The sequence below is a fragment of the Canis aureus genome, chromosome 10 (assembly GCF_053574225.1).
Source record: "Canis aureus isolate CA01 chromosome 10, VMU_Caureus_v.1.0, whole genome shotgun sequence".
NCBI classification, from domain to species: domain Eukaryota; kingdom Metazoa; phylum Chordata; class Mammalia; order Carnivora; family Canidae; genus Canis; species Canis aureus.
Window position 1 is genome coordinate 65,981,971 of NC_135620.1, and position 12,857 is coordinate 65,994,827.

General features: G+C 36.9%; 1 protein-coding gene and 1 long non-coding RNA gene across 5 annotated transcripts in view; one reads left to right on the top strand and one right to left on the bottom strand.

The window, feature by feature from the left end:
* The window catches only part of CTNNAL1 (catenin alpha like 1), a 62,866-nt gene that overhangs the window by 1,094 nt on the left and 48,915 nt on the right, over positions 1-12,857 (bottom strand). For 3 of the 4 annotated variants that reach the window (XM_077912827.1, XM_077912825.1, XM_077912828.1), the window contains 7 exons: positions 10,636-10,673; positions 8,371-8,421; positions 8,124-8,278; positions 3,959-4,007; positions 1,196-1,252; positions 749-862; positions 5-88 (listed from right to left, as the gene is read on the bottom strand). In XM_077912827.1, the coding sequence (XP_077768953.1) occupies positions 5-88; positions 749-862; positions 1,196-1,252; positions 3,959-4,007; positions 8,124-8,278; positions 8,371-8,421; positions 10,636-10,673 (548 nt within the window). The remainder of the gene's footprint in view (positions 1-4; positions 89-748; positions 863-1,195; positions 1,253-3,958; positions 4,008-8,123; positions 8,279-8,370; positions 8,422-10,635; positions 10,674-12,857) is intronic. The other variant, XM_077912826.1, reaches the window with a different exon arrangement.
* The window catches only part of LOC144322627 (uncharacterized), a 42,014-nt gene continuing 33,589 nt past the window's right edge, over positions 4,433-12,857 (top strand). Inside the window, exon 1 of the long non-coding RNA XR_013388284.1 lies at positions 4,433-4,772. This is a non-coding gene — a long non-coding RNA (uncharacterized LOC144322627). The remainder of the gene's footprint in view (positions 4,773-12,857) is intronic.

Consider the following 12,857-nt stretch of genomic DNA (forward strand, 5'->3'; position numbering starts at 1 on the left):
TTACCTTCCTTAGTAGTTTATAGCAAAGTGAGAGAAGTTGGACCAAAATAGCCATCATGGATCTTGTCTTTATAATACACTTATCAATCTATAATGACAGAAAGCAAGCAAATCAAATTCTACAAAGGGTACTTCAAAAGACTGTATCATTGATTAATTTTGAACTGATAAAATATCTTCACTGTGGAAATCTAAAGGATCCTCAAAGGCATATGGATTAGGGCACATAAGCCGACTTGAGGCCCCAGAACACAAGCGCAGGGACTGCTGCCCAGGTCTCATGCCCACTTCACAGAACCCCATGAAGAATAAATGGAAAATCAACCTGTTCTATTTCAAGTTATTTTGGCACTTCTTAAAACACTCCAAATAGTGACAGTGAGCCCCCTACTTTGCAACTTCTGGCACTCTGCTTTGTTGGCATTAGCCAAATTCCCGAAGACAAACAATGGGAGCCCCTGCTTTGAGGAATCTGTGCCCTGGTTAGACATGTGACGACATCAGGATTTAAGGGTAGTTGCCCAGTGTTGCAGAATTATGCTCAAAAGGCTAATTTATTTGGTGAACCTACTGCTCCCCAGGCTGTTATAACTACAGATGATAAATGAGTCTTGCAATCAAGGTATGAAAAATGGAAGTAAACGGCCTGTAACTAATAACACCTCTGAAGAAAAATGGGCTAGAAACAAACCTGATAAGTGTGAAAGTTTCTCAAGTATCTCCCTGAATAACCCACTCCTCCTTTTACCTTTAGAAACACTTGATTTTGCAAAGGTGTCTTAGTTATTGTCTGGAGCTGGTGGCATAAAGGAATTAGCTTGTTTATTTCCAGGAGAAGCATAAGCTTGTCATCATCTTTCAGCTGAAATATAATTGAGGAAGTTATAACAACTCCAACAAAATCCATCTTTTAAATCTTAAATACCCGGGATGCCTCGTGGCTCAGCAGTTGAGCGTCTGCCTTTGGCTCAGGTCATGATACTGGAGACCCAGGACTGAGTCCCACATCAGGCTCCCTGCATGGAGCCTGCTTCTCCCTCTGCCTGTGTCTCTGCCTCTTTCTGTGTCTCTCATGAATAAATAAATAAAATATTTTAAAAAATAAATCTTAAATATGCTTTTACCGTAATAATATACCCCCAAAGTGGGTATTCATGACATCACCACCAAGACCAAGCAGGCAGACTTGCATTACCTGCTTTGAGAAAACTTGTACGCTTGAAGCAAGCTTTAAGCCCTCTTCAGCAAAAACCTAGTGGAAAAGAAAAGTATCACTACTTAGATGTATGTATACCTTACAGATAGTTCATAAGAAATATACTCATGACTAATTGTCATATTGAATTTTAAAAGTAAAGTCTAAACATTAAAGGTCTGTCATGGAACTTAAGTTTTTCTTCTACCCAAGAAACATAAGTGTTTAACTGTATTGAGAAGGAGATTGCTCAGGCTGGGTGCAAAATCAGTCCCTGGAGAGGTTCCTCTACACCTGGAAACTTCCAGTTACTCTGGAGGGTCATAGAGACCTATGATATTTAACCATACAAATTATGTCCTGGCTTCTGGAAGGATCTGGAGCTCATAATATCTCAACAGCAAAAGGGTGATGAATTGTAGAACATTAGGACTTCCTACTTCCAGCTAAAATTTGTCACCCATACAGATTCCTTAACCAGCCATTTGAGAGGACCAATTTAAATTGGTTCTTGAGTATTCACCATTTTACAATTTAGTGAGAGCAGGATGGTGGCAGAAAACAATGAAAAATAAGGTTGGACAGATAAGACAGGAATACTTAGGATGATTATTTTAAAATGATAACAGATTTTTTCATAGTAAGAGACAGAAGGGGAGTAAAGGCAAGATTCTTAGCTTTAGATGGCAGCAGTAAGAAAGACGAGAATGGCAAATGTGAGGGTGGTTTGTGAAGAAAAGTAACATGCCTTGGTATTGAATTAGAAGAAGAACATGAAGAGGGAGGCAGTGCTTTCAGGGTTATTAACCTTAACTCTATCCAACAGCCTTAACACCTTGCTATCATTGGGTGAACTGCTCTCAAGGTCAATAATCCGTTGCTCCCTTCTTTATCCTTTAAAAGGGAAACCAATGAGTTATACACCTAGATTCTAACCAAACAGAATGACTCACTTATCCCACATTACCACTTTCTGTTTACATTTCTTCTCTTCTGGCCTGCAAAGCCCTCAGAGGCAAGATCCATGTCTATCTCCTGGAATATCATGGTTTTACAACCACCTTAGAGCTGATGACTCCCCAGTCTCTTGAACAATCCTGACACCAGTCTTTTATTTACTACTTAAGCAAATCAAACTGCTAGCTTTCCACCCTCTAAATCTGGTGTTCTCCCTCTGTGTTCCCTGCTCAGTAAATGGCACCATCATTTACCCTAGTGGTCAAGCCAAAAACCTTTAAAACCTAAGTCTGATCCTGCCACTGCTCCTCCAAACCCTCAATGGGTTTTCCCTCATACCTGAGAAAAAAGTCAAAGTTCCTCCCATGGCTACAGAGATGTCATACCTTACCACTTTCCTTCTGGCTCATTCTATTTCATACACATTTGCCTCCTTACTGTTCTTATGACCCCTCCAGCCTAACCCAACATCCCAGGGCCTTTGCACCTGCTCTGTCTGCCTGAAGTATTCCAGTATTCCAGGTATCCAGCCCACTCTCTCATTCATTAATGTCTCTACTCCAGTATTACCCCCTTAGAAAGGTCCTTTCTTGTTACCCTTCTATCACCTTCTCTCTTGATCCTTCATGATTTTATCTATAAATGCCTATATATGGGCTTTGCATACTTTACTTTCTACTGCCTACTTCCTCCCACTGGAGGAGTACTGGCAGCACTGGCTTTGTTCTGTTCTCTTTTCTCCACAGAGCTCTTACCCCCAAGATCTGACATACAGTACAAGCTCAGTAAATAGTTGATGAGCGTTTCGTGTTCATCAGTAGACAATTCAGTAGACACTGGTTTAATGAATAAGCTCACACAGGAAGAAGGTGACTAATGAATCTTTTGCAGTGAAATACCCACTGTGATGTGGTATGACTTCAAATGGATATGAGCCAAACTGAACAGAATGAATCCAGAATTCATTCCAATTGTTTTAAGGGAAATTGCTCATTTATAGTCAACTTTATAAAAAAATACAAAAGAAATATTTCCTATAAATCTTCTGACACTGATGATAATCATCCTCCTAAGCTGAATCCCTTTCCTAAAGGGAATGCCAAAGGAAACTACTAAAGGTAATAAACTTATAGAAGTTTCACATTTCAAATACAAGAATGCCCTTGGTTCTAGAAAAGCAAACTAACGTGAGAGTTAGGGAAAGTAATCTTGTAACCCACTTGCCAATCTAAAGCCTCTAACCAAAGGAGAAGAATTCAAGATGGGCCTATATGGAGTTCCACTAGACACAATGGGGCACAGGGAGTGGGATAAGCATGTCTATCTCTCCTTGAATACCTTAAATCAGCAGGAATATAGAAGGAAAGAAGGAAGCTGTACCAAGTACCCTCTTAACTGTCTCAAGCCTATGACAGATGCTTTCTCATGTGTTGTCCTCATTTACTCAATGTCATTCATCCAATCCAATAATGAGACCAAAAAGCATTGAGGAAAGTATCCAGGATATGTGTCTATTAACAGGATATTTCCACCCACTTGGAAAACCTATAACTTACTGCACATATTGACTGTCAACAAAGGCCACTCTGCTTTATCCTTATAATATTTGAATTTTACCCAACAAGATAATAAAAAAAAGCTCCACAAAATGCTACTGCAAGCCCTCTGCTTTCCCACTTTTCTGTAGATATTATGTGTGTACAGGTAAGCATACAAACGTGATATGGTAAATCATTTAGAAAACCTGTTATTACCCACTTTTAGCCCAGAATTAAATTAGTAGCATAAAATGGAAACAAAACATACCTCTAGTTGATGAATTAAATCCTGGGAAGTTTTCAGTGGCCCCTCTCCTCTGAAATAAAATGAATTAGCAAGAAAGTCTAAGAAAAAGTTTTTGCCTCAAAATTGGTTTTATAACATAAAAGTTCTAGAACATTTTGTGTATTAGTAGATCCCAAATTTTGAAGAGTAATATTGAATAGACTAGTAATATTGTGACTTTGTTCTTAAACAACTTTCATATTTTAAAACTATTACTTCTTAGGGTGCTTCAAAAATTTTCAGTGCATATTATATATGTTAATTTTATAGTATAAAGAAATTTAAAACCAATGAGTAATATTTAAGTTTTATTTTTCCTTTTTAACCTTTCTCATTTTGCTTCACAAATTAAATACATGAGATCTGACAAGATGTCTTAACCAAAAGGCCTTTGTTACATAATGGAAAAAGGATCAGACCAAAACTCAAAAAATTCTCATTCTGAATTCTAAAACTTTGACAAGGCATGTCATTTAAGTTTCAGTGCTGAGTATACAAAATAGCCATGATAATATTTGTGCTACCACTCTCATCAGAAGATTAGGGAACATCAGATTGAAAACTACCAAGAAAAACCAAGACTTCTACAAACGAAAAGCCAACCACAGCAGAAAGAACAAGAGAAGACACTGAGAAGAGCAGTAACCTAGGCATGAATCAGAAGAAATCTAGTAACAACCAGTTCTGCCCTTAACATCTGTAACATGTGAACAAATTATTCCTGTTCTCTGATAAAATGCTGTGATGATAAATGAAATTATGAAACAGAAATCACTTAAAGACCTATAAGGCTCTGGTAAGTTTGACATTTTTTTAAGCTATAAGGCACAAAAAAAAAATCCTAAATATATAAATGATCAAGAAATAGGAATGCCTGACTAGCTCAGTTGGTAGAGCAACTCTTGATCTTGGGATTGTAAGTTTGAGCCCCTTATTGTGGTCTAGAGAGTACTTTTTTTTTTAAAGATTTTATTTATTTATTCATGACAGACACAGAGAGAGAGAGAGAGAGAGAGTAGCAGAGACACAGGCAGAGGGAGAAGCAGGCTCCATGCAGGAAGCTTGATGTGGGGGACTCGATCCCGAATCTCCAGAATCACACCCCGGGCGGAAAGCGGTGCTAAACCGCTGAGCCATCAGGGCTGCCCATCTAGAGAGTACTTAAAAATAAAATCTTTAAAATGATCAAGAAATATGAATTATCATGTATAAATTACTAAGTATAAATTCATATTAATACTAAATATGAATTATCATGTATAAATTACTAATTATCATGTATAAATTATAATTACTAAGAAATTACTAAGAAATTACTAAGAAACATAATTACTAAGAATTATGTATAAATTACTAAGAAACTAAGAAATTTTATAGCTTTTCCTCAGCCTTAACAGCCTGAGGAAAAGCTATAAAATTGCACAGGAAAACTAGAAAATTGGACACTGTGAAGGCTAACAGATGGGTCTCAGAAACAAGGGGTGCCTGGGTGGCTCAGTCAGTTAAGCCTCCAACTCTTGGTTTTTGGCTCAGGTCATGATCTCATGAGTCGTGGGATTAAATTAAGCCCCATGTCAGGCTCTGCACTGAGCAGGGTATCTGCCTGAGATCCTCTCCCTCTGCCCCTTCCCCGACTCATGCACATTCTCTCTCTCAAATAAACCCTTAAAAAATATTTTAAAAAAAGAAACGAGCAACTAGATGAGACTGGTAAACCACGGATATAAAGGAAAACAGGAATAAATGCTGGAGAAAAACAGTGTGGGTAGAAAACAAAGGCCCCTTGAGATTTTACTACAGACATACCAGCAAGATGCGTCAAAATGGCACCAGGTGTTCCCTACGGCAGAAAATCTATTCTTTCCCTGAACTTAGCATTCCTGTGTAAGAACTCCAACTAGTAACAAATCCCATTCCACAGAGCTTTAGTTATTTCCACCCCCTCATAATGCAGCCTCTCCTGCTTCCTAGTCTCATTCCCTTACCAGAATCCACTATCCTGACCCTGAAACAAAAAATGCTGACCATATCATCCTGGAATATTCTGAAATAAGAAACAACAAATAAGAGAGGAAGTTAAAAAATTTAAAAATTCTGATGAGTACTCTGTTAAGGAAGATTTTATATATCAAACTACATTTACTTAGTGATAATGATATTCCTCCAGTTTTCATCAGTCCAAATAAAATTTGTTTAAAGATCTGCTGATTTTTACCATCATAAGATAACTAGCATGACTACAGCCAAATGTCAAGATCTTTCAGCTAATCTATGCACATTTGGTGTGGGCCAACAAAGGAGTTCCATTTTACTTTCTTCTGCAAATTTGACTTACCAGATTTTAAAGACAGGAACTAAGAAAAAAAAAAAGGTCAAAATTGTGTTAGGAAGACTCAATCCCAGGAGAAGCTTGTGAAAAACAATTAAGAACAGAGGAAGGAAACCACTGGAAAGGAAAGGTCACCCAAGCTGGAAAGTTTGGCAAAAGTATTAACAAATGACTGCTATACAGAGGCCAAATCACTCAGCCCCGATCACTTCTCCTGCACCATCCAGAAGAATTCTGTCTTGAAAAGGCAGAGGACTTCATCAAGAGGAAATGAATGTTTTTTCCTCACTTCTGATCTTTCTTCTGTACGAAGGAATCTTCACTAGCATCACATCCCTCACTTCTCTTGGCTCTCCCACTTATTTCATCCCATAGAAGAGTGTGGATGTTTATTTAGCTTTTCCATCTTTTTGGGGACTTTGTGAAAATGGATATGGTAGGCCTTTCCTTCCTCCTTTTCCTCTTAGAAGTAAAGCTGCTTTTGGGAGACACCTGCTCTTCTAGGTATTTTAAGAGACATATTCTGTCCTTATAGAGTAAGATTTCTTAATCTAAAGATCATTTTTAAAAACGTACTTACTAGTGGATATAAACTACATTATCCAATAATGGCTTTTTCAATATAAAGGTTACAGCCCCTATCTGCCTATTCTTTTGCTTTTTTTCATTTTGTTCAGAACTCGGGTAGGAAAAGCGTGCTATTTATTGAACCCCAATGCCCCCCACAGTTGTGGAGATCCTAACTACTTTAGTTGAGCTTAAGACTCCAGATGAAAGGTGCCTGGGTGGCTTAGTCGGTTGGGTGACTGACTCTTGGTTTCGGCTCAGGTCATGAGATCGAGCACCACGTCAGCCTCTGCTCTCAGAGGACAGTCTGCTGGAGATTCTCTGCCTCTCACTCCCTTCGCCCCTTCCCCTGCTCACAAGTGCATGCTTTCTCTCTCTAAAGGTAAAGAAATATCTTTTTTAAAAAATGGAATAAAAAAGATTTCAGATGAAATAGATTATATCCCAGAATACTGAAGCTACCTGTAGGTGTGAACCACTGCTGATAATATTTTCAAAATCAAAACAAGTAGAAGAGCCATAGCATTAGAGATATCAAGTATTTTCCAGGTTTCCAAAATTTAAAAAATTAATTTCAGAAAATTAGTGAAAAGTTTAAAGTCATTCCCTGAGAAAATTCTAGAACAGATTATTGAGCAGAGAACTGATAAATGTTTAGCAACATGGAATTACTATACCATATGTATAGATTATTTTAACAGAAGATTGTGGAATGTGATCAACATGTACTTCTATGAGGCATTTGATCAAGAGTCTTGTAATGTGAACAAGACAGAGAATGTAGGTTGTGTAACAGCAAAGTTAGGAAAATTCTCTGCTATATAATGAATACTGATTCTTGGGGATTTGGCACTCTACTGAGTTGGTAGTCCTTATGGTCCTATTCTTTGATCTCTATTATCTAATCAGTTATCAATCACTTGTATAAAGAGTTAAAAGGCATGTCTTCTAAGCTTCCTGATGCTGGCTAGGAGAGACAAGGATATACAGAATGACAAAAATCCAATGCCAAAATTATTTCAAAAATTTGAAAAGATCAGGACAGAAACCTAGAGGAGTTATCTTCTAAATCTAAATCCTAATTAAATAAAGGTCTTCTTGTTGCATTCACTTAATTATCATAAGAACTTACATTCTTTTTTACCATATATTTGAAATAATCTTTAACCTATCAATGATTTAATACAAGTTTTTCCTTACAGCAAATATTATTAAATTGATTTTTTAAAAATCAAATATAACTATATTTACCTAGTAAATAAATACAGAGAATAGGCCATACTGGACATGTTCCGCCCATTTCGAACAATCTCATTTTCCTGATCCTCCCATTTCTTGATCTCACAGTTGGCATCAGAGGTAAGCAAACCCAGCTTAAGTCCAAGCTTTGCTATTTTGGCTTGCTCCTATAAAATATATATTTTAATCATGACAATATTATCATTATTGATGTAAAAGGAAGATTAGATGTAAAACTGTTAAAAGAAAAAGATCTTACCTCAGAGTCAAGCTTGTCTGGCTTTAACGATTTCAGGTTTGCATTATTCTTCTATGACAATAAAAAGATTAAGATATTTTAAAAAGCCAAAGAATTAATTGTGAGGAAATACAATAGTAATAGAAAACATAACAAATTACCTATAATTAAATTTTAATTTAAATATTTTTCAGAATATACTTAAACTATATTAAATTAAGTTAAAACAAACAACTAATTGCAAATACTCTTCTAGCATGTGAGTTCAGCTTTGAACAGGTAGGTAGTTAGAAACCGGGGACCAGGGAAAGCAGATCATGTCCCAGAGGACTTAAAAGACTTCTGTAGTCTTCAAGGGTCCAGCTATACCTTCAATCATTCCTGGCCCATCTGTTGAGTTACTTTTATGACACGATGTCATAAAATTAACCACTATATGTAGTTTTCCATATATCCCTAATGTTATGACTCTGGAGTTCAGTTCCTTTAACCAATTTCCCTTTGAGGGCTAAATTTCAGCACCCTAGTGTCACTGACATCCCAGTTTCTAATCCTCTACTTTAGGCTGTATCGGAAATTATACTTAGAACATAGAACTTCGTATTTGAATCAACATATTTAATGGGCCCCTATTTTTAAACAGCAAGTTTGTTTCTGTGTAAGCTATATGGAACTCAGAATATAGTTCCCCTAAGAAAGGCGAAAACTTTGTAGGTAGGTTACCAGGCTAGTCCACAGATGCCTATTTATATGAAGAATAGAGGGGTACCTGGGTGGCTCAGTTGGTTAAGCGTCTGCCTTTGGCTCAAGTCATGATCTCAGGGTACAGAGACTGACCCCATGTTGGGCTCCCTACTCAATGGGGAGGCTGCTTCTCCCCTTCCCTCTGCTCTTCCCCCTCCCCGCTTCACCCTCATGCTCTTTCTCTCTCTCTCAAAAAAAAAAAAAAAATTAAGATTTTATTTATTTATTCATGAGAGACACAGAAAGAGAGGCAGAGATACAGGCAAAGAGAAAAGCAGGCTCCCCACAGGGAACCTGATACAGGACTTGGTCCCAGGACCCCGGGATCACGACCTGAGCCAAAGGCAGATGCTCAACCACTGAGCCACACAGATGCCCCTAAATAAGTAAAATCTTGAAAGAGAAAGAAAAGAAAGAAAGAAAGAAAGAAAGAAAGAAAGAAAGAAAGAAAGAAAGAAAGAAAGAAAGAAAGAAGAAAGAAAGAAAGAAAGAAAGAAAGAAAGAAAGAAAGAAAGAAAGAAAGAAAGAAAGAAACTACCAATAGCAACATTTCTTTGAAAAATATATGCAGAAGCTCTCAGGAGATGGCAGCCCAGGTTGGCCATTCCACTCACTCTGAGGTCTGGTGGGAGCTCCCCTAGTTTGGGCAGGAGTTCCAGAATGGCTGGGCCTAGTGTACATTAAGGGCAGGAGAGGCTGGTAGCCTTTTTTTTTTTTTTTTTAACATTTACTTAAACTATAAACAGACTCACATACACACATTGAGTAGATGTACACAAAGTATAAATTATAACATAATAAAACAAAATACCCTAGCCTCCTTAGCTTAAGAAACAGGTCATCACCAATACCTTTGAGGTATATGTGTACCTTCTTGTTTTTTGTTTCCCTTGTTATTACCATGACTGATACATCTGACCAGCTATTCTATTACCAGTTTCACTGCAAAACAGAAGAGCCTCAACTATTCCTTTTTTTTTCTGTCTCATGGTTTATATTTGCTCATTTACTATAGCCCTTTTGAGATTTTCTAATGTTGCTTACTATAGAGGAAACAGGACAGAAAAATGAATGTGGGAAAACTAGAAAGCTGCACACATGTACAAATACAAGCTGCCCCTGCATTCACTGGAAAACAGAGAATGATCAGTGATCTCTGACTGGCCCCTCCTTGTATAAATAGTTGTACCACCTGTACCTTCCTCCTTAGTCTGCTAGACTATAAAACAACTGATAAAGCATATAAGAAATAGCCCGGTTTTATTTTATTTAGGATTTTACACCTGTTTTATTCTTTTAAATTTAGTTGTGTTTTTGTTATTTTTATTTTTACATTTACAAATTATTATTATTAAAGTGCTTAATGAAGACTGAAAGGGAACTGGCCTGAAAAGGTAGAGAAACCATCTTCATACATGTCACCAAGCTGGCCACCTAGTGGACACTATTTTGGAATACAGTCAGATGCATCAGTGTCAGTTTCAAATTTATAATTTGAATTCTGAATAAAACATTCCAAATGTACAAAGCTCTTCTACTTACCATTGGCTTCGGAAGTGACAGGTAGCCATACTTCTCTCCTACAAATAACACATATAACTTTAAAAATTTTCTATTAGTGTTTTTCTTATTATTCACATTTAATTTTTTAAATATTATTAAAAAGGAATGTTAGTACCTTAGTTTCGATAATTTAGTCTACTGATTACCTGTGTTTCAGAAACAAAATCGTAATTTGGTGAACGTGAAGGTTATCAACAGTTTATCTCTAAGGTACCTGGTTGGACAATCTCTACCTCCCCCAACATAATGGCAGAAAGGCAAAATATCTCAGTGATATTTACCTATATTCACGACAAACTTCATTCTTAGTGAAATCTTTTATAGCGGCCTGCCTCTAATAAAACCAGGTTCTTCTTTTATCAGTACCAGTTATCAGTGCTTGCTTCCTTTTCTGTGGGTATCAAACCAAATCATCCACAGCTAACTTCTTAAAGTATTCGTCCAAAGAAGAGAGCAACTCTAGTGTACAAGAGAGGAGGATGAAGCAAACCAAGTAACAGTCCGTGGGCTGTGAATTAACACAGGAAGCACAGTAACTAAGGAAAGGAAGGAGGCGTGGGACGCCCACTTCATCCCTGTGCTTTCATGTTTCAAACTTCTGGATCATGGATAGAGTCAGGTTACAGTGGATGGGAGATTGTTTTTAAAGCCTAGTTTGTTATATCTGGGAAAAGAATTCATAGTAAGATTGAACAGTAATTGCTTCTCGATTTCAAGGAATGGAAGTTGGTTCAACTGTAATACATTAGGTGGAACCATATGAAATTGCTGATATTTGACCACTTTAAAATACAAGAACATCAATTTCATACAGTTTCACCAAATAAAAGTAAATACAGTGTAAGAGCACTAAGTCATACACTTATTTATAGAATGACTGTTACATAAGCAAGGTGTGCCTGTTCATAACATATTTAAATTTTCATCTAGACCTGTGCAGTTGGGGACACCCGGGTAGCTTCAGCTGTTGAGTGTCAGCCTTTGGCTCATGGCATGATCCCGGGGTCCAGGATCCCACATTGGGTTCCCCGTGGGAAACCTGCTTCCCCCTCTGCCTATATCTCTGCCTCTCTCTGTGTGTCTCTTATGAATAAATAAATAAAACCTTAAAAAAAAAAAGAACTGTACCATTGAATATGGAATCCAGTAGCCATGCGTGACTACTGAGCAACTGAAGCATGACCCGTCTGAATTGAGGTATGCTATAAGTATAAAATACATACTAGATTTTGAAGACTTAATGTAAAGGAGAAAAACAATGTAAAAGACTTCATTAATAATTTTTAAGTATCGATTCTAAGCTGAAACAATATTTTGGACATATTAGGTTAAGTAAAAAACATTAAAATGAATTTTGCTTGTTTGTTTTTAAATTTTTCTCCAGAAAACTTTAAAGTACATATGTGGCTCACCTTATATTTCTGTTGAACAGTGCTGATCTAGAAAATGAACCATTGGTACTTGGGAATAGTTTTATGGTTCAAATCATTTCCTTGTAATGTCAGAATTGTAAGGGAATTTTATTAATGATTTTCCATATTCAGAATTGTGAGAGAAAAATAAACCTAAAGAAGCCATCATTTCCATGCCTTGTCTCCTAGACCTGATATAAAAAGTGCCTGATTTAGCTGTGAAAAATTAACAGAAGACTTTAAGTCATTAGAACCTCCAAGTTCCCCATATATCTTAATACAAAGTCCAAATCCTTCCCATAATATCCCTAAAAAGTGGTCTTAATAAGCTGCAGAAACAATCATAATCATCACCTAAGCATAATTAGCTTAGGCATGAGCAATTTTGTATTATCCACTCTTGTGATCCTGCATAGTACCTATGACCCTGAAATGTTCATATTTACTCTCCAAGAGAAAAAAAAGGCTACTTATCTTAGTATCTCTTATTTCTCAGAGAAACAAAAGAGTTAAAGAAACCAAAAAGCTGGGAGAAATAAATGCAATGAAAAAAGGAGCCTTTATATAATCTGGTTTGCTAGCATTACGATCACCAGTTAATCACCTGGCACTTCCAGTCCCTGAGACTGTCTTACAGATACTTTGTTTTGCTCCTTATTCCCACCTTTCAGGTGAACTCAGAATGATTTGCATACTTGATGATAATTGCAAAATTAATCATTCAAGATAGTTTTCCCCCCAAATGCTATGCAGGTAAGGTTGTCTCTCTTTCCTCCAATTCCAATATAA